This window comes from Fulmarus glacialis, unplaced genomic scaffold, assembly GCF_000690835.1.
Source record: "Fulmarus glacialis isolate BGI_N327 unplaced genomic scaffold, ASM69083v1 scaffold952, whole genome shotgun sequence".
In the NCBI taxonomy this organism is placed as follows: Eukaryota; Metazoa; Chordata; class Aves; order Procellariiformes; family Procellariidae; genus Fulmarus; species Fulmarus glacialis.
Genome location: NW_009196950.1, coordinates 1 through 18,307, shown reverse-complemented (window position 1 = coordinate 18,307; position 18,307 = coordinate 1). Strand labels below are relative to the sequence as shown.

Sequence of the window (18,307 nt, the reverse complement as noted above, 5' to 3'; positions counted from 1 at the left end):
CTTTCATTTCCCTCATTGTATGCAGTGAAGGAAAAGGCAAAGTTGTTAGCTCATTAGTGGTTGCTGGCTGGTGGTAGTGCTGCTACAGTGCTTCCTTATGCGCATGCAAGGATTTGCTCCCATTTTCAAGCCAAACAGCCTAAGGAGATCCACATCCCCCTAATCTGATCCAGAGCTACTGAGCCTCTGTCCCGAATGACAACTCTGCCTGCTGTGTGCTGGGGTGAGCTCTTGCTGCTGGCTGTACAGCCGCAATCCATCTCATGCTGAAACAAAGGGACGCAGGAGGCAAGGGATCAGGACCTGGCCTGGGTCACTGATCAGCAAAGTTCTCGCTGGTTTTTTTTCCATGAAATGTCCATTTGGTCAGATGTCTCCATGGCAGCCTTGCAGGAGGGGATGTTCTGAACTGGTGGATGGCAGCCAAAGTGGCTGCTATTGGCTAAGGGGCACTTGGCACAGTACGCCCATCCCTACTGCTGCCTGCTTATAATCTCAGGAGAGAGGAAGAGGTGGGGAAAGGCTGGCTCCTCCCCCCATCCCACCTCTTCATTTAGGCTGTGCCTAAAGAAATTATCCCCCCTAAAAACAGCCTCAGTGATTTCAGAGGAAAAGGGCCATCGGAAATTGGGCAGCAAGAGCCCCCAGGATGAGGATAGCCATCCTCCTGAGCCTTCTGTTCCACATGGCAGCTGCTTTTCACCAACTGTGAGTGATGCTGAACTTCTGTTTTGGTCTCTTTCATGAAGGCATCAGTCTAGGTAGATGGACTGCATTCCATGCCATCAGCTCTCTTGCTTCCTGCACTATCAGATCACACCAAAGGGTAGCTGAGTCATTTACCTTGCCTCCCATGCATTAGATCGACTCCTGTGAGTTAAAATACAAGCTGCCTTTTTGGGGGGCTTCCAAGTCAGACCTGAGGCCCAGGGATGTTTGCTTCTCCAGTTGCCATGCCAGATCATATCACTGGTGTCTAGACTGCAAGGTTATGAGACCACTTCTTCTGAAGACTGCAAGGGATGGTTTTGGGGAGTTTAGGAGATGACTGGAGTAAGGGGTTTGAAAAAGATTATAGGGCTGTACTTGAACTAATCAAGCAGAAACTATTTCTCAAGTTACCAGTGAAGCAATCTCTTCACTGGGTTCACTGTTGCTTTTGAATATTGACTGCAGCCATGGCACATTGCTGAGGAATTCTGCAGTAGTGGGCCACTGCGGGGAAGCTCTTTTGCATCTCTGAGCCCTCAACCTGACGCGACCTCTGATGTCTTCTTCCTCCTGCCCCAGACATTACCTGGTGGTGATCCCTGCAGATCTCCGCTACCCATCCACCCAAGTTGCCTGCCTCCACATTACCTGTTATGAAGCAAAGCTTCAAGTGAATCTGGTCCTGGAGCGCTCTGCACGACGTGAGCTCTTAGTGCAAGAAACCATCCAGAAGGAGAAGACTTTCATGTGCACTAAGTTCTGGGTGAGCCACCCTAGGCAAATGCCATCACTGATTCTCTCTTCAGGAACTGTAAATCCCTTGTGTTACCACACAAGGGTACATCCCCCCCTAACAAGGGATGACATGGAAAGGGTCTGCTTTGCCTTGGAGTGAGCCTGCTAGGAAGGGGGGTGGATGGTGCCTAGGGTTGTGTAGCCCAGCACAGTATCTGTTGGTCAGCACTGAATTCCCCTTCTGAATTTAATTTTTAAATTGAAGTTACATTTGTTAGAATCTACCACGCTTCTGGATACATAAGAAGAACACACCTGTTTCCTCCTTTTCCATCCCAGACCAGATGAAGCAGCTTTAGCTGTTCTTTGAAGGACTTGCACAGCTCCACAGCTAAAGCTTGGGGAAATGGTGGTTTGCATGACTACTGCAGTTTCTGTAGGACCTGAAGTCAGGCTCAGCTCTTAGGAGCTACTGAAGAGCAGTTGGATGGAAGTGGATGTGCTTGTTATTTTTAAACAGCATCTTAGAGCTGATTCATTGTTGGTGAGAATTTAGGAAAGATCTAGGATAAGGCAGACATGCCTAAACAGTATCCCTTCTATTATACAGTATATTCTGTGCTGAGGCTGCTGGGGTCTTTGGCTGCTGGAGCTAGGAAGACCCTCTGGTTGTCTTTGCTAATCTGCCTTTCTTAATTGTACGTGCTGGGTAGTTCTGAAAGCCTAGCATTTGAGGCTGTGCTACAGCTTGATGTCTCTCCTTTGATTCTCTGCTACCATCTCCCACCTTTCTGGCATCTGCCCATCTTCCTGACCAAGTCTTAAGACTCAGAGGTGTGAGGCACCTGCTTGTCACCAGAGGCAAAATTCCTTAACCAGTGGGGAAAAAGGACAGATTCTATGACATGCAGGGCCTCCTACTGTCATGTAGGATGGAGGGAGAACTGGATGTGATCTGGATCCAGATATTGGAGGGGATGTCCTGGGACAGGTGGAGGGGAACTGGTTAGTTCTTCCACTTTACTCTCAATTCCAGCTCAGGGCCCCCAGAAGATTACCTGGGGGCTGCGTGCTCTCCTCTCTCTGTCTGTATAGGTCACACCTCCAGCTGATGGCACAGAGGAGATTGCCACTGTCAAACTGATCATCACAGGCGAAGGGGTCAGTGTTGAGGAGAAGAAAAAGGTCCTGATCCACAAGGCCAGCAGCGGCACTTTCATCCAAACAGACAAGCCCATCTATCAACCAGGGGAGACAGGTGAGAACTGCAAATGGGAGCAACCATGGGCCCTAGGCTTTCTTCTGGTAACACCATATGGAAAGCCTGCGATTGCCTGAAATTCATGGACAGCCCTAGCAGAAAGCTTTGAGACAATGTCTCTTGTTGATGTGATGTTTCCAGCGGCTGTAATGTCCAGCTTGTGGTGACTGTGACGTTGCAGGAGGCAGTAGGTCATTGTCCGTGGTATCTTACACGTGGGAACGTCCGTGTCAGATGTTATCACAAATGTGTATAGAATGGAGACAGGAGCTGGGGAAACAGATAGAGCAGGGGTCTGTAGGGAAGTACTGAGATCTGATAAATATATTCCCTGATTTCCTTGCCTTCAGTGAACTTTCGCATTGTGACTCTGGATGAGGAATTCATTGCACTCAGCAATTCGGTAAGCCAGACGTGGGGGGCTGTGGAGAAGGCTGCCTTGTTCCATGCGTGGATCCTACTTCATTTCTACCCTGCTCATCTGCCAAAGCTCCAACTTTTCCACATTCGTCCCTGGGCCAGGCTTGATGAGTGTCCGGAGGAGAATAGTAACTCAAGTAAAAGCTGGTAACTCAGAAAGATGGCAGAGGTGTACATGTCTCTTGCTCGTCTTGGTAAATGGTCATGCAAGCATAAGCATGGGACATACTGATTCCTGATGTGACGGTGTCATATGAATAGTTTGCAAGTCAGGTTTTCCTGGACGTGTGGTGGGGAGGGGTGCTGCTAATCTGCCTCCTACAAGTTGGAACATGGGAAATTCTGATTAGACATTAGGACAAAATTTTTCATTGCAATGGTGATCAGATATTGAAACAGGTGCCCAGAGAAGGCATTTTCATCCTTGGAGGTGTTCAAAACTCAGCTGGAGAATGCTATGAGCAATCTGCTCTAAGAAGACATGCTTCAGCAGGGTGTTGGACTAGATGACCTCCAGAGGTTCCTTCCAAACTATGTGATCCTATACCTCTGTAACCCCTTTAAGACTTAAGACTGCAGCTGAGCCAGAGCTAGGTCTGTTTGGGTAGTGAGTTTTCCTGATGGAGGACTCTGCCAGGAAATCATCAGCAACTGCTGGGTGACCTCCAGATGGGCTTTTCCTTTCGCTTTCTCCAGACCTTACTGTAATGGACCCATCCGGTATTTGTCCTTTTTGGTGACATTTGTTTTACTTTATATTGTTGTCAGCACTCTAAATTTCCAAATCGCTAGTTGCACATCCTTCAGAGAGGGCTCTGCATCTGAAGTACCTTGTGTGTGTTGCTGGCATGTGTTTCTGTCTTCTAATATTTTTGCCTTTTTCCCCTCCAGATTTCTCTGTTTCTCCAGGTAAGTGATGCTGAAATCTAACGTTACAGTAATGTTGATGGCAGCCATTTCACTGGGCTATTCATATTCAGTTTCTGGTAGATTTTACAGACCTCTGAGTGGAATAGTAGAACTTCAAGATTTCTTAAACTGACACACTCCTTACAGCTTCTTTTTTATGCACTTTCTTGAGGTTATGCTCCCAGTTACTTCAGTAGAAATCTGACTTGTTCTTGACTTGCAAGAGTATAGACAGATCAACTTAGACCTGTGAAAAAGTTAGAACTGTGAAGGATCTTTCCTTGAGATCAGAATTTAGATAAGTGTAGAAGGAGACTCAGATGCTGGGAGCAGAATCTGAGCATTATATCGTCTTAAAAATTTCTTGACTAGTCTGTGCCAAACCTCATTCCTCAGCTATAGAACCTGGTAGTCTGCAACACTGAAATCCTGAAGCTTGATTTCTGTGGGGTGTGGATCAGTGAGATGCTGGAACAACTGTTTCTTCTTTTCTTGTGGGTGTAGGACCCTAAGAACAACCGGATAGAGCAATGGCTGAATGTGGTCCCCCAAGACGGCATTGCAGATCTGTCTTTCCAGCTAAGTGATGAGCCTCTGCTGGGGACATACGTCATCAACGTAACCAATGCGAAAGCGCACGGCAGCTTCTCCGTTGAAGAGTATGGTATGAGCAAGTGTGGGATATGTCTGAGCTGCAGAGAGGACCCTGCACTCTTGATCCAGGAAGCTGGGTGTTTATTCCATGATAACCATCCTGAGAGCAAATGGGAAAATTAATTGCGTCTGTCACAGAAAAGAGTCTGAGCTGAGGCTCAGGGGAGAGACCACTTTGGGACCTTGGGTCAGCGTGTGGGAGGAATGTTGTGCATGGCCCTAGACTTTTGACACAGCTGATTACTGCAAATCTCTGCATCAGACAAAACAAGGTCATTTAGGATGGGCTTTTCCAGAGAGTAGAAGTCCAGTGCCATCCCACTTCTCTTTCATCCCCTAATTAACTGTGCTGGGAGGCTAGTCTTCTCTCAGTGCAAATAGTGTCAGAAGTGCAGGGACATGGACATGTTTGGGTTTTAGTTTGGGAAGGAGCAATCAACCAGGGACTACACACAAATCTGTTAAAGAAACAATGGAAATCTTCCCTTTTCCCTTCTCACCACCTTCTTCTCCATTTCCTGGCTCTTATTCTACCATAGTCTATCTTCATGTTGATTCTCTGCAAAGGCTGTCCCTCGCCAGCGTTTCCTACAGTTCTCTGTTTTTTCATTCCAGTGCTGCCAAAATTTGAAGTGATCTTTGAGGTGCCAAATCAGGTTTATGCACTAGATAAAACCTTCCCACTCCGGATCTGTGGCAGGTGAGGATGCTGCTTGGAGGGATGGCCCTGTGTTAATTTCTGGCCTGATGAGCACAAGGTGGCTAGGTAACCATGAGGAGCTCAGGGGAAATTTACTACACTTCAGTTACAGGAGGCCAGAATCTTCCATGGCACCCTGATACAACACAGAACATTCCTATAACTATCCTTCTGGTACTCTAGTGCCCCTTTTCTAAAAACTCTCTACGAGTCTCTGGGGGGAAAGGGGAGAACCTACCTGGGGGAACAACCTACCCTTTGACAAGCAGCCATTTGTGGGGCAGAACATGGCAGATGTTTGGTGTTCATCTCCCTGCAGAACAAACTCATGGGAAATGAAGGGAGGCTTTTCCAGATTATGCTCTAGCGTGAGACTAGAGAGAGGCAAAAAGGAATTGCCCCAGGTACAGTCCAAGGACAACGCTAAGGTTAACAGCCTCATGTAAAGGTGCTTTCTTAATGAAAGGCACTTTCTTAATCACCCATGCTTCTGCTCATAAGATGATGCATGCCTTCAGCATATCCTGGGGTTATTGCAGGTGATGCTGATGTAAAGTGCAGAGCTCTGTGCTGAGTCAGCACCTACAACACGCTGGTTTCCCAGAATAGATTAGTTTGGCACTAATTATATCACAGAGCCCCTGATGTCCCATCACCGCAGTGCTCTAGCCTGACTGCTTACTGGGTCAGGGCTCCTGGGCCTGCTGTACGGCTGCCATTCTTGTGCTATATTGTGAATATCTGTGAATAAGTGATCTCTGGGGCTATGCAAAGCAAGCCCTGTGTTCTCTCACTGTGTGTGACTGTCTTCTCCTTTCCCTGCTCCCCCAAACAGATACACCTATGGGAGAGGCGTGCAGGGGATGGTTCATGTGAGCCTTTGTCAGAAGATAGCCCTGCTCCTGCCCAGTGCTTCGAAACCTGATCTCTGTCAGGAATTCAACAACCAGGTGAGATGCTTAGCGTGAGCTGAGTCGTATTCAGAGACATTTGTGCTCAGCCCTAGGGTAAGGCAAGGCTGTTGGAGGCATTAGCCGAAATAAGTGATGTTACCCTGTGGGTTTGGCTGCTTGGCCAGTGGTCTACTGGTGCTGCCTCTTAGTAACTGTGCCTGGTGACTATGACTGGGTGTGCATCATGTACCTGCTCCACATCCTGGACTGCTATGTCAAAAGGCAAGTTCCCTGAGAGCAGGGATTTTGCCCTGCTGTTTCTGTGCTATTTGGGTAACTTCTAACCTAAATGCCTTGCTCAGACCCTGTTTTCTCTCTCTGTACTTTCAGACAGATGAGATGGGTTGCTTCTTCACAAATGTGAGTCTGTCCTCCTTCAGTCGAGACTTTCAGTACTATCAGGACAGCATAGTTGCAGAGGCCTCGCTGGTGGAGGATGGCACAGGTAACTCTGGAAATATCTCTGGTGGCTGGGAAGAGGCATGTGAAGATGCACTAATCTTACCAAGAACACTGGAGACTTTCAGGCTAGCAAGGGCTCTGAGCTTTCTGAGGCCGTCGAGGCCTGCCATCTAACCTCACAGATAGATACGGACAGAGCCACCCGTTCCTGACAGCATGACACACTCACTCTGAGTGCCTGCAGTCTCAGATGGTGAAGCTCAGGAACCTCTCTAGGGGCTAGAAGTAAGTGGGAGGAAGACTAAGATACCCAGAGCCCTGGGCAGATCATCTCCCTGGCATGAAATGTGTGTGCAGCTGAACATGTGCATCAGTATTACCAGTGAGTCACTCTGCAGAGAAATGGCTGAGGACTGCTTGGCTTCCTTGCTCCCTCCCTCATGTTTCTGTCTTGCTGTTTTCATTCAGAGATACACGTCAATGCTTCCCACAAATTACTCATCTCCAAGATTGGCGGGATGGCCTTGTTTGATGATGTGAATTCTTACTACCACACTGGAGAGATGTACAGGGGGAAGGTAAATCCCAGTTACAGTCCTTTGGAGGGGAGAGCGTGAGCAATGCCTTCACAGCGACTGTTACCTACTGTCTTGTCCGACCTCACCTCCAGCCAGGGGCTTGGGAGGGCACGAATGACTCCCAGAGGCAAAACTCTTGAATTGTCGAAAGAGAGGAAACAACCCAAGACTGCCATTTGCCAAATAAGCCTTGAGTAGTAGCAGCGATGGGGATCCATATGTGGGGTGTAAACCCAAACATTTGGAATTTCAGCAGCCGGGAGGACTTCTGCTGTGAAGGGGCAGAGAGCATGGGGGTGAATGAACACAGTAGTGCAAGTGATAATAAGAGGTGACCAGTAGCAGTGTTGATAATATTGTTAGTGATTGGAAGGGTGACCTTGCTGTCTTTGGAAATGCTGCTCCTGACTTGGAGAAGCAGGAGATTCTGTCCTCTGATTAGACTCTTCTGCACTTCTCTTGCTCACCATGGTGTTCTCAGATTAAAGTCATTGACTACCAAGGCAAGGCACTGAAGCACAGAAAAGTCCTCCTTGTAGTAAGCTGCGGTGAGCAGCAGTTTAAGCAGAAGTACATCACTGGGGTCTCTGGGACAGCTTCATTTAGCCTGAACACGACTGCTTGGAACAGCACCTCGGCTTCCCTGGAGGTAAGTGAGGAAGGGTCTGTCTTGTTGGCAGAGGTACGCATGCATCTCAGAGCTATTTACTGCCTCACAGACATCTCCCCCGCTCCTTCTTGAAGGACAGTAATTCAAACCTGAAACACCTCAGCATGTTCTGAATCTTGGCTCCCTCTGAGAGCTTCTTATCAGGTTCCTAGTTGCTTTCCTCATGAACTTTCCATACAGAGACCTGTGCTATGGTGTTGCTCAGACACAATCTGAGCTTCTTACCAAGCCGCAGCTAGGGTGATTTGCAGCTGACTTGCTTAACTAGAGAAATTAACTGTGTTTTTTTTCTTTTGTCTCACCAGGCAAGTGTCCTGCATCAAGATTTGGATAAAGAGCCTGGAACAGTTGATTTGAGTTACCAGCGAGCTTCTCATCTCATACGTCCATTCTACAGCACCAGCAGGAGTTTTCTCTCTATTGTCCGTGTGCCAGAAACGATGCCGTGTGGTAAAAAGCAGGCTATCAAGGTGGACTTCAGAATTTACCAGGAGGACCTGGAACATGGGCCCAAGCGTGTCATTTTCTCCTACTTTGTGAGTTTCTGAGGAAGTGCTAGTGGGTGATGGCTCAAGGCTCAAGATCAGCATCTCCTACAGATTCAAGCCTGTTATTTGATAGATTTGGCTCAGCCCTGGACAGGTAGCTCATCCAGCCATCATGGGGCTGGATCCTGGTTTCGATCCTGGGGCTGCAGTAATAGCAAGAAAAGCAGCACCTTTCTTTTGGGCTCTGCGCTGGTGCAGGGCAGGTATTGGCTTCACCTGTCCTCCCCCAAGTCTCTTGATCCCCTGAACTCTCCCTGCTACCTGAGAGCGAGTAAAGCTCATATCCCTCCCACCGCCCCCATTTAATCTCCAATTTCAGGGTTACTTTGATCTGCACAGTGGTCTCAAAGACTATGTAACTGGCATTCCCTTCCCTTTCTGCATTCTTTCCTAGGTCACAGGGAAAAGAGGGATAGTCCATGCAGGTCAGAAGACTGTTTGGGTTGGGCTGCCAAGAAGTAAGTGCACTCCCCTGTTTCATGTCTAGCAAGCGCTCAGTGGTCTGTGGCATCCTGTCTTATTTGTATTATGTGGCATAAACCTCTTTGCAATTTAGAGCTGGCTCACCACTTTTCTGTTGCATCAGAGCAGCGTGCCTTTCCAGCTTTCATGTTTCCTTTACCCTCCTGCTTGGTACGGAGAGAACAATACTCAGCATTTCCCAGCCCATAGGCTCATCCTCTGTTTTTCTCATTTTCAAAGAAGCCTCCTTTTTGCTGCAATGCAAGCGGCATGAAACTATAGCCTTACCCTCTATCAAAACTCTCCTGCTTTAATTTGCAATTGTGTCTAAAAATAATCTTTGAGTAGTTATGATGCCACAGCTTATCATTTTGATGGGTGTTGACTCACTGTTGTCTACTTCTCCAGCTCTGTTTTTTTAAAGCCTAAATTATAGGTGCTTTGGGACAAAGGTCACCTCTTTGTTGGTGATGGGATGGGAGGCTTTGAAAGATATCTGAGAATCTCACTCTTTGTGGAGCTAAACTTGAACTCCAAAGAGCTGTTTCATCTCCTTGAGGCAATGAACAGAACCAGGAAAAATCTTTTGCTGGTCTTGAATACCAGATGCAGAGATGTCCTGATTGTTTCAGTGGTCTCCAGAAATCTCTTTGGTTCTGAAAGACTTGAGGAAAGGAATTAAACAGGCACATGCGGAATGGTAAAAGCTGATCAGAGTCCATTTTCACTACCAAATCTACTTTCTCTTCTTCTTTCTCTCCTCCATCTAGTGCTGAAAGGCTTCTTCTCCATCCCTCTTACCTTCAGCTTGATCTATGCCCCAGCTCCAAGACTTGTTGTTTATGTTATCTTCCCTAATGGAAAAATCATTGCTGATTCTGCCATCTTCAGTGTCTCCACGTGTTTCAGAAATAAGGTAGGATTTGTGTCTGAGGCCATGACTAAATGTGTGAGAGTGTGTGTGTCTGCTGCAATGAAAGAAGAGACTGAGGAATACATAATATGTGTAGCTGTGTGTGGCTGATACTGTGTGGGATGCTGTCACATGAACTGCAGTATGTGGACGGTGAAGTGTGCTGTGATGTATGGAGCAAATACGTGCTGAGCATTGTGGGGGCTGCTGCAATGTTTGGGAAAGGCAGAGAATTGCTATGTCTATCTCCATAGGCTTGTATAGCAACTGCAATCCAGAAGGATCACAGCCCAGCACAGGTTATTAGTGTGATTCCCAGGAGAGCTCAAGGCTGCTCTGCTGCTGCAGCAGACACTTAAACTTGTTAGTATGTGGTGTTGGGAAAAGAGCTGAAAGTGGCCAAAGGAAGAAGTGGATTTTACTGGCCACCCAGAAGGGGCTGAGCGCTTGTGGTCATCTTGACATCCATGGGAATCTGCTTTCTTAGCTGTGTCTTGCACTCCAAAGATGAACTTCTGAGGACTGGCATTACCCCTGCTCCACAGCTGTTTATCTGCCATGGGCAGTCAGATTCAAGCAAGAACAGGAAGTGCTTCAGGAAACTGAGACCAACCCCACAAAGAGCCTGGAGATAAGGACGAGGCTTATTTTTGATCTGGGGCTCCAAAAGGAGCAGAAAGACAGCTGTGTGAGGTGTGTGATCATGGCTGGCGGGTTTGCTGGGTAAAGAGAGTGCTGCGTTCTGGTACAGGAATGTCGCCAGTACTGTGAGCTGCGAACACTGATGGTTCCCCCTCTGCTATCTGTCCTGTTAGAACCTCAACGTGATGTTTTTTTAAATACCTTCTGGGAGATTCCTCAGGTTTCCATCCAAGGCAAGTCCTTGGAAACCCTCTTCATGTAGATCCTTTCCCTGCTCAGGCAGTGGTAGGGAGGCCAGCAGCAGCAATGTCACTCACCTATTGCCTGCATTCTTCCCACCCAGGTGGAGCTGGGCTTCTCAACGGCCAAGACCCTTCCTGATTCCGAGGTTGGTCTCCACCTGCTGGCAGCTCCTGGGTCCACGTGTGCTGTCTGGGCTGTGGATAAGAGCGTCCTTTTGCTGAAGCCAGGAAAAGAGCTCGGCAGCTCCTTGGTGAGTGAGCCTGCCCCAGCTTCTTCCCTTCCCTTGTGCTGACATGAAGAGGGAGGGAGGCAGGCAGGCAGGCTGGCCGGCCGGCCGGCCGGCCACTGCATCTGTGCAGAGCTTATCTCCCAGGGAACTCAAAGCACTGCCCAGAAGGGTCAGCAGCGCTCTCGGTGTGGCAGGGGTGAGGATTAGGGGGCGTGCGTTAAGAAATAGGTTCAAACATCACTCAGTGCACCGGTGCTAAATGAGCTTCTGTTGTTCTGTCTCATGTTCCGTTCAGCGGGTTGTGCTGGCTCTATCAGAGGAGAGCCAGGGAAGAGTGACAGTGAGCCTGGGCTTTCTGGCATGCATTCATGCACAGTGGCCAGGAGCAATTCAAACAGGCCTTGGATGTATGACAGGAAGGGAATGCCAGGTTTTATTTGTGCTGATTTTTTTTTTTTTTTTGCTTGTTTTCCCAGATCTATGGGCTGTTCCCATCTGTTTATAACTCCAGGTATCCTCGCCAAGTGTCTGAAGATGATCATTCCTGCGGGCTCCCAAATTCTGATGAGCCTGATGTGTTTACAACATTCAGGGTAAAAATGGTTGATTTGGTGGGTTGGCATAATCCGTCAATTGAGGGAAGTGTGGCCCCCCTCACTTTACTGTTACAGACAGTACAGGGAACAGGCCCAGCTTAGGCCCTTGTAACTCACTTGTTATTTGAATAAGTGACTTGAAATTGTTGACCAAGAAGAAATCGTTGTGTGGTTACTGCACTTTGGTTGTGTGATTCAGGATGCCAATGATGATTGGTTACTTTAATTGGATATCAAATAGTATGTTTAATCTGCATAGCATGAGCAATTGCACTCTGCAGGCTGAGAAGGCATACTACCTAAATGACCATGTGTTTGAAAAAGAATAAATTTGGTTGACTCAGGCCAGATGAATTAGCTCAGAAGACCTTGTTTGCCCATTGCTGAGGATCTGAATAAGTCCCTCTTAAAATGAAGCAAGAGAATACTTTGCCAAGCCAGAGGACAGCCAAGTCCCCACTGCGTGAGGGGACAAGAAGGCACAGAGTAGAGGGCAGAGAGGAGAGGACAAGCTTCTGGTGCATCAGTTTGTTTTTTTTTTCTACAGGAAATGGGGTTGAAAATTATGTCCAACACTAATATCAGGAAACCCAGAGTATGCCCAACCACTCCATCGACAACTATGCTGCAGGAAACAGCAATGTTTTCTTCCAGCCCCATGTTGATATTTGCCCAGCCCCATAAAGCATATAACAGTAAGCATTTGCCAACTGCTTCTTCTTACATGGGATGCTCAGTCTTCCACGTGAAAGCAATCCTAGGTTTGAGCTAAGAGGCAGTACTTGCTGTAATTGGAAATGGAGGAGCGAGAGTGTTTCCTGGTTCTAAACCTGTTGTGCTAACATGAGGCTGCCTGGGGCTCATGGCTTCTGGCTCTGAAATGTTAGTGAGCTGTCTGGATCCCGTGTCTCACCTCTGAGGTGAGGAAATGGTTGCCCTTCCCTTGGTGCCTACAAATGCAAGTAAGGCCCATAGCACTTCCATTGTTTAAAATGAGGAAAGAGATTTTAAAATTTGGGAGAGCACCTTCTGTTCCAGTGCAGCGCTTCCCAAGAGCTGACTGGATGACCTGCAGCCTAAGCTGGGCTGGAGCCCCTCTGCTCTAAACCAGGGCCTAAGGACCCTGTAGTGACTGGGTCTTTGTTTTTTCCAGCAGAGCATCTGACAACATCTACCTATCAGCCCACTATGTTTTCACCTGTTTCTTCACCTGAAGAGAAAGTACACAAGCATTTCCCCAAAACCTGGATATGGGATTTGTATTCTGTGGGGTGAGTAAACTGAGCAGTGGGGGTCTAGTCTGGGTGGCTTAGTGTGACCGGGAATGGCAGCAGATACAACTGGGTTTAGATCACAAGCTGCTGAGGAAGACATCTAAGGACATATGGCATGGGGCTTATACCTGTCAGGCCATTTCTCATCAGAGCTGTTATCTGCATTGAATGTGTTTTTTGGTACTAGATCATACAGAAGTATTGTGCATCCATGGGAGGTGGCTGGCATAGGAAGATAGGAAAGGAGGTGCGGTGCAGCAAAACAGCTTGGTTTACTGCCTGCACTCTGCTTGTGGTAGCCCCGTGGGCTGGCATTTTCCAAACTGTGCTCACAGGATATATCCTGGGATGCAGGGGAAGCTGATCTCCAGAGAAGTCCTTCACAGGACTGGGAGTTGTGTCCTGTCAGAAAGGCTCAGTGAGTACACAGGGTCTGCTGAGGGAGCTTTTGGAGATTTTTCATCTCTGACTTTAAGAATTTCTTGTCTGGTGTCTGGAGACTGGAGTCTGCTCAGGCCAGATGTCCCCATATCTGCCCTCTCCCACCTTCACTGTCCTTCCAGCTGCATCCATCTCTTCACTCCCTAGCAGCAGATATCTCCCATGTGATTTACCCACCAGCCTGATCTGAGCAACCAAAGGCCTCTATGTTGTATGTGTTGCCTTCCTGTACGTGCCTGGCGAAAGTGAATGTCTCCAGTTACTGCAGTCAAAGAATATCATTAGCTTTAGCTAGGGCTGTTTTTATGTCTGCTGTGGTAGCAGCCACAGAACAGTCTGCTGCTCTCAGAAGTTGTGATGTGGGCACAAGCCAAGTCTCTGCCCTGTCTTTGTGTTGAATTTGAAGCTGTCAGTGTCTCACAGGAAGATCTGTCTCTTCTGCTAAGTTCTACTGATGTTGAGCCAGTCTTGTTGCTCTTCTGGTGTCTGGTTCTCCGTCCCTAGGCCAAGAAGAATAAAACTGCTGACATCTGTAAAGCATTTTTAGATGTGCAAATGGCAAGCATTGTCTGAGAAAAGCACTGAGTGTGATTGATGGCATCTTGCAGCCATGTCAAAAATGTTCTCTTGATATAAGCATCTGAGGCAGGGGTCCCTACTTCTACAAGGACCTACTTGTAACCCTACAAGGGCTATAAGTTCAGCAGAAGTTAGGGGTTAGACTGAGGTTAGGGGACGGGGTGCACTAGAGAGAATGGCGCGGGTCACCTGGTGCTGCGTACAGTAAGATCTAGTTAAATGCTTCTGTTACTGTCTACTTCTCCTCAGTCCCAGTGGGAACAAGAATGTCACTGTCACTGTGCCTAACACCATCACAGAATGGAAAGCAGGGATGTTCTGCACAGGACATAATGGCTTTGGACTTGCTCCAACCTCCAGTCTACTTGTTTTCAAGCCCTTTCTTGTGGAGTTCACACTGCCATCTTCTGTGATCCAGGGTGAGACCTTCATATTGAAGGCCACAGTCTTCAACTACCTGCAGCAATGCATGAAGGTAGGTGAGCCCTAATAGGCTCTGCAAGAAACGCAGGGTATGGGTAGGCAGGAGATGGCTGAAATCTATGGCCTGTGATGTTTATGTTATTACCACCTGCCATCCCTGCTGCCCCTTCAGATCCAAGTGACCCTGGAGGAGTTCACACACTTCCAGCTGAAGCCATGCAAAGGTTGTGTCTACAGCAGCTGCTTATGTGCCAATGAAGCTAAGACCTTTCAGTGGAACGTCACAGCTGAGCAACTGGGTGAGAAGAACAGGGAGGTGGGGTGGTGGAATTGGGAAGGGATGGGACCAAGGTGGGGATGTTTTGTAAAAGCTGACATGGAGTGAGGCATTGTTTGCCCTGTTAACCGGAGAGTACTTGCATTCATCCTAAGGTCATGATTACTCGCAAGTCTGTGCTAGGAGGTACAGAATCATATAGGGCTCTGATCCAATTTTTTGTTGTCAACAGGTGACTTCTATTGTATTAATGGGAAGTGCTTCCTCAGAAGATGTTTTACGCACCTAAATGTGTGTTATTTTCAGGGCTCATAAACATCACCCTCAGCACAGAGGCTGTGGCCACCGAAGAGCTCTGTGGCGAAGAGATACCATTTGTCCCAAACCAAGGACAGAAAGACACGATCACCAAAATCCTTCTAGTCCGGGTCAGACGAGCTCTTCTGTTACCTAGACCTAAAAGTGGGCTTTGTGCAATTCCCAGATTTTGTGCAGATTAATTTTGGGAGTTATCCCTTGCTATTAAAGGTGTGTAATTAAAATCTCAGGGCCTGAGCTGGGCCCAGCCATGAGGGCTGATGGATGTGGGAGGTAGAGAGGTATCCTCCACTTCATACCATGGAAAACTTTAAATATGTACACTCTTTTATGTCCACGCTCCTGAGCTCTCTGATGAATCTTACTGCATCAGTTTCACAGACATTCAGAAGTTATGATATTCTGAAAATGCGTGCTGTTTTCTTATCTGAAATGAAAATGATTGACAATAATTTACATTTTTATGTGATAATGATGTTACTCCAGCTGACTCTCCAGCCTGAACCAGGATTTTGTCCATATCTATTTCTAATCCACTTGTAATCCTGTTTCTCTCCTGTGTGCTCATTATAATGCTATTTTTATGTGCTCCAACAGCCAGAGGGAGTGTTGGTAGAAAAGGCTCACAGCTCCATCCTGTGTCCCAAAAAAGGTAGAGAGATTGTCTTCTTCTTTCACCCTGCTCATCCCCGCCTTCCTGCCTAACCACCTACTGGGTCTTTCCACTTGTCGAAATATTTTCTCTGTCACGACCAAGCTACAGAAGCACAGTCTAATTGTGGTGCCAGCTTGAGCTTCCTCTGGGTAAGGATGGGGAGAGGTCCAGTCTTTTAGCATCAACATCCCTGACACTAATGTGATAGCTTGAGGCCTTTTTCACCTGTGGTAATAAAACCAGACTACTGAACATGGTGAGGCTGGAGGACATGACTTAGGATTGCTGCTCCTGTCTTGAATTTTATGGTGTATGACAGGGCCGTTAGCAGATTTTAAGAGCATGAGGTGCAAAGAGAAGACATACCTGCAACTGAAATCTGAAACAAGATGGAGTAACTTATGTAAAGAAAAACAGGAAGGTGGCTTTGACCACAGAGGGTTTCCAGGAGAAGATCTGCTCAACCTCTTTAGAAGGAAGGCTGTTAGGATAACGCAGTCACAATAAGGTTGATGGAAGGAGTTGAGGGTGGAATGGAACAGGGTTTTTGGTTTTTGAGGTGATCTGCAGCCTCTGTGACAGGAAGATGGGATGTGAGCACAGAACAGTCTCAAACAGTCTCTGGGGATTTTGAAGGCTGTTTTCATCAGAATCTCTTTCTTTTTGTCCTCCCCACACACCTTACCCCGCTGGGGTCAGGGAATCCAGCACAGGAGTCTGTGTCCCTGATGTTGCCTCTAAATGTCGTTGAAGGTTCAGTCAGAGCCACCGTCTCGGTCACCGGTAAGGAATTCAGCTATGATAATACCTTTCCAAATCCCATATCTCTGAGTTTAGCCCTAGGAAAGCCCAAACCCAGAACCCTCGACACCCTTTATGAGGTTTCCGAGGCTCCACTGCCTTGTACTTCCCATGTGTGTGGCTGTGTTTCCTGGTTCCAGATAACCTAAAACACTCAGCAAGGGAGAGGGTGTTCTGTTTATGGGCTTCCCCTGCCAGGATGGAAATGTATACAGCCCATATGGAGGGCACAGTGGAACTGATAAGCTGGCTGGACAGAGGTGCCCCTATACTGCTGTGCTGGGGCTATCTTGCCTGGTGCACTGCTGGGAACAGGTCACAGGTAGGAGGAGGTGAATCCCCAGACCTCCTGTCTAGGAAGTGGTCAGGATGCCTATGCTCTGTTCCAGGTGACCTCATGGGGACAGCACTGCAGAACCTGGACCACCTAGTGCAGATGCCCCACGGCTGTGGGGAGCAGAACATGGTGCTGTTTGCCCCCATTGTCTATGTGCTGCAGTACTTGGAGAAGACGAGGCAGCTGACCCCTGAGATCAAGGAGAGGGCAACAGGATTCCTGCGCAATGGCAAGTACAACAGACCCACCTTGCTCCTCTGCCTTCCCCTGTGTCCAACCTACCGATGGTTGCCTACTCCCCTTCCCTCCAGAGCACTCAACCACTTACAATGTTAACACCACCCCATTCCCTGCCCAGTGATCTCACTGCAAATACCATTCTGAGCACCAATGTCCTATCCTGCTTCCCAGGGTACCAGATACAGCTCCAGTATCAACACTCTGATGGTTCCTACAGTGAATTTGGTACCAAGGATGAGTATGGTAACACTTGGTAAGCCCTGGGCTCTCTCCCTGCTGTCTACCTGCTGTCTGACAGCCTGGAGGTGGGCAGCTTTCTGCTTCCAACATTGAATCCTTTCTGTCCTATTGGACCCAAAGTGTTCCAGACGCATTGGAGGGGCTAGGGCATCTCAGGGGTATGCAACTGTCCTTGGACCAGCAAATAAGGAATAGCAGAACAATAGGTGAGGAGAGACCCACCAGTTTCAAACTCCCACTTGTTTTCTTCTTCCTCAACTTCTGCTTAGATTATTTCTTTCCATTCCTTCCCTCTCTCTCATTCACTCCATGTATTTCTGCTTCTCTCCTCCTGCTCTCATGCCTTTTTTTCTGTTCTCTCCCCAACCAGGCTGACTGCATTTGTGGTTAAATGCTTTGTCCAAGCCAAACCATACATTTTCCTGGACAACAGGACCATCCAAGCTGCTCTCACCTGGCTGGAGTTCCACCAGCTTCCCAACGGTTGCTTTAGAAATGTGGGCCAACTTTTCCACGCAGCCATGAAGGTAAGAGTCAGAGCACCTTGAAGGACAACTCAAAGCAGTTCTTGCCAAGAGTACTGGTAATTGTTTAGTTCACTTCCCTGTATTGTTCTGCTTTCTTGTGTGGGAACAAGCCAGGGATAGGTGGGACCTTTACTGAAAAGCTTCAGGTCTTTGTGTATTAACTTTCCCAGCTTTTTGGATGTTTATGCTTTTTGTAGGGAGGTGTGGATGGGGAAGTCCCCTTGGCTGCCTACATCACTGCTGCATACTTGGAGGCAGGAGAGACACCAGAGGTAAATATTTGGATTCTTTGCCATGCTTTTGCCTTGAGATCTGAATCCTGAAGAGCTTAGTGGTGTCACTGGGGCAGGGAACAGGGTGTCTTGGAGAGACTTGTGGACAAATAAGGTGGGGGAGGAAGAACTTATCACTTCTCAGGAAAAAGCCTCAACTATCCCTTGAGGAGGACATTGCTGGCAGGGGAGAAGATGAGGTTAGACTACAGGGAGCCGCTGGAGTTCATGGCTAGATACTATGCCCATTTCCCAGGTTTTGGCTGCTCATTGCAGATGACACCAAGTTGGGCGGGA

At 47.8% G+C, this 18,307-nt stretch overlaps 1 protein-coding gene across 1 annotated transcript; it reads left to right on the top strand.

The window, feature by feature from the left end:
* Window positions 1-649: 649 nt before the first annotated feature.
* On the top strand, window positions 650-18,010 carry LOC104072778 (alpha-2-macroglobulin-like protein 1; the record flags this gene model as incomplete). The annotated part of the gene is made up of 25 exons (XM_009572349.1): window positions 650-708; window positions 1,291-1,474; window positions 2,542-2,704; window positions 3,058-3,110; window positions 4,019-4,036; window positions 4,541-4,700; window positions 5,306-5,390; window positions 6,226-6,340; window positions 6,674-6,788; window positions 7,214-7,323; window positions 7,805-7,972; window positions 8,299-8,529; window positions 8,936-8,999; window positions 9,774-9,919; window positions 10,902-11,051; window positions 11,507-11,623; window positions 12,174-12,321; window positions 12,780-12,897; window positions 14,170-14,395; window positions 14,516-14,642; window positions 14,927-15,048; window positions 15,536-15,590; window positions 16,293-16,376; window positions 16,784-16,964; window positions 17,940-18,010. Coding segments are annotated over exons 1-25 (3,070 nt in total), but the record flags the coding sequence as incomplete, so codon positions are not given.
* Between the last annotated feature and the right edge of the window lie 297 nt (window positions 18,011-18,307).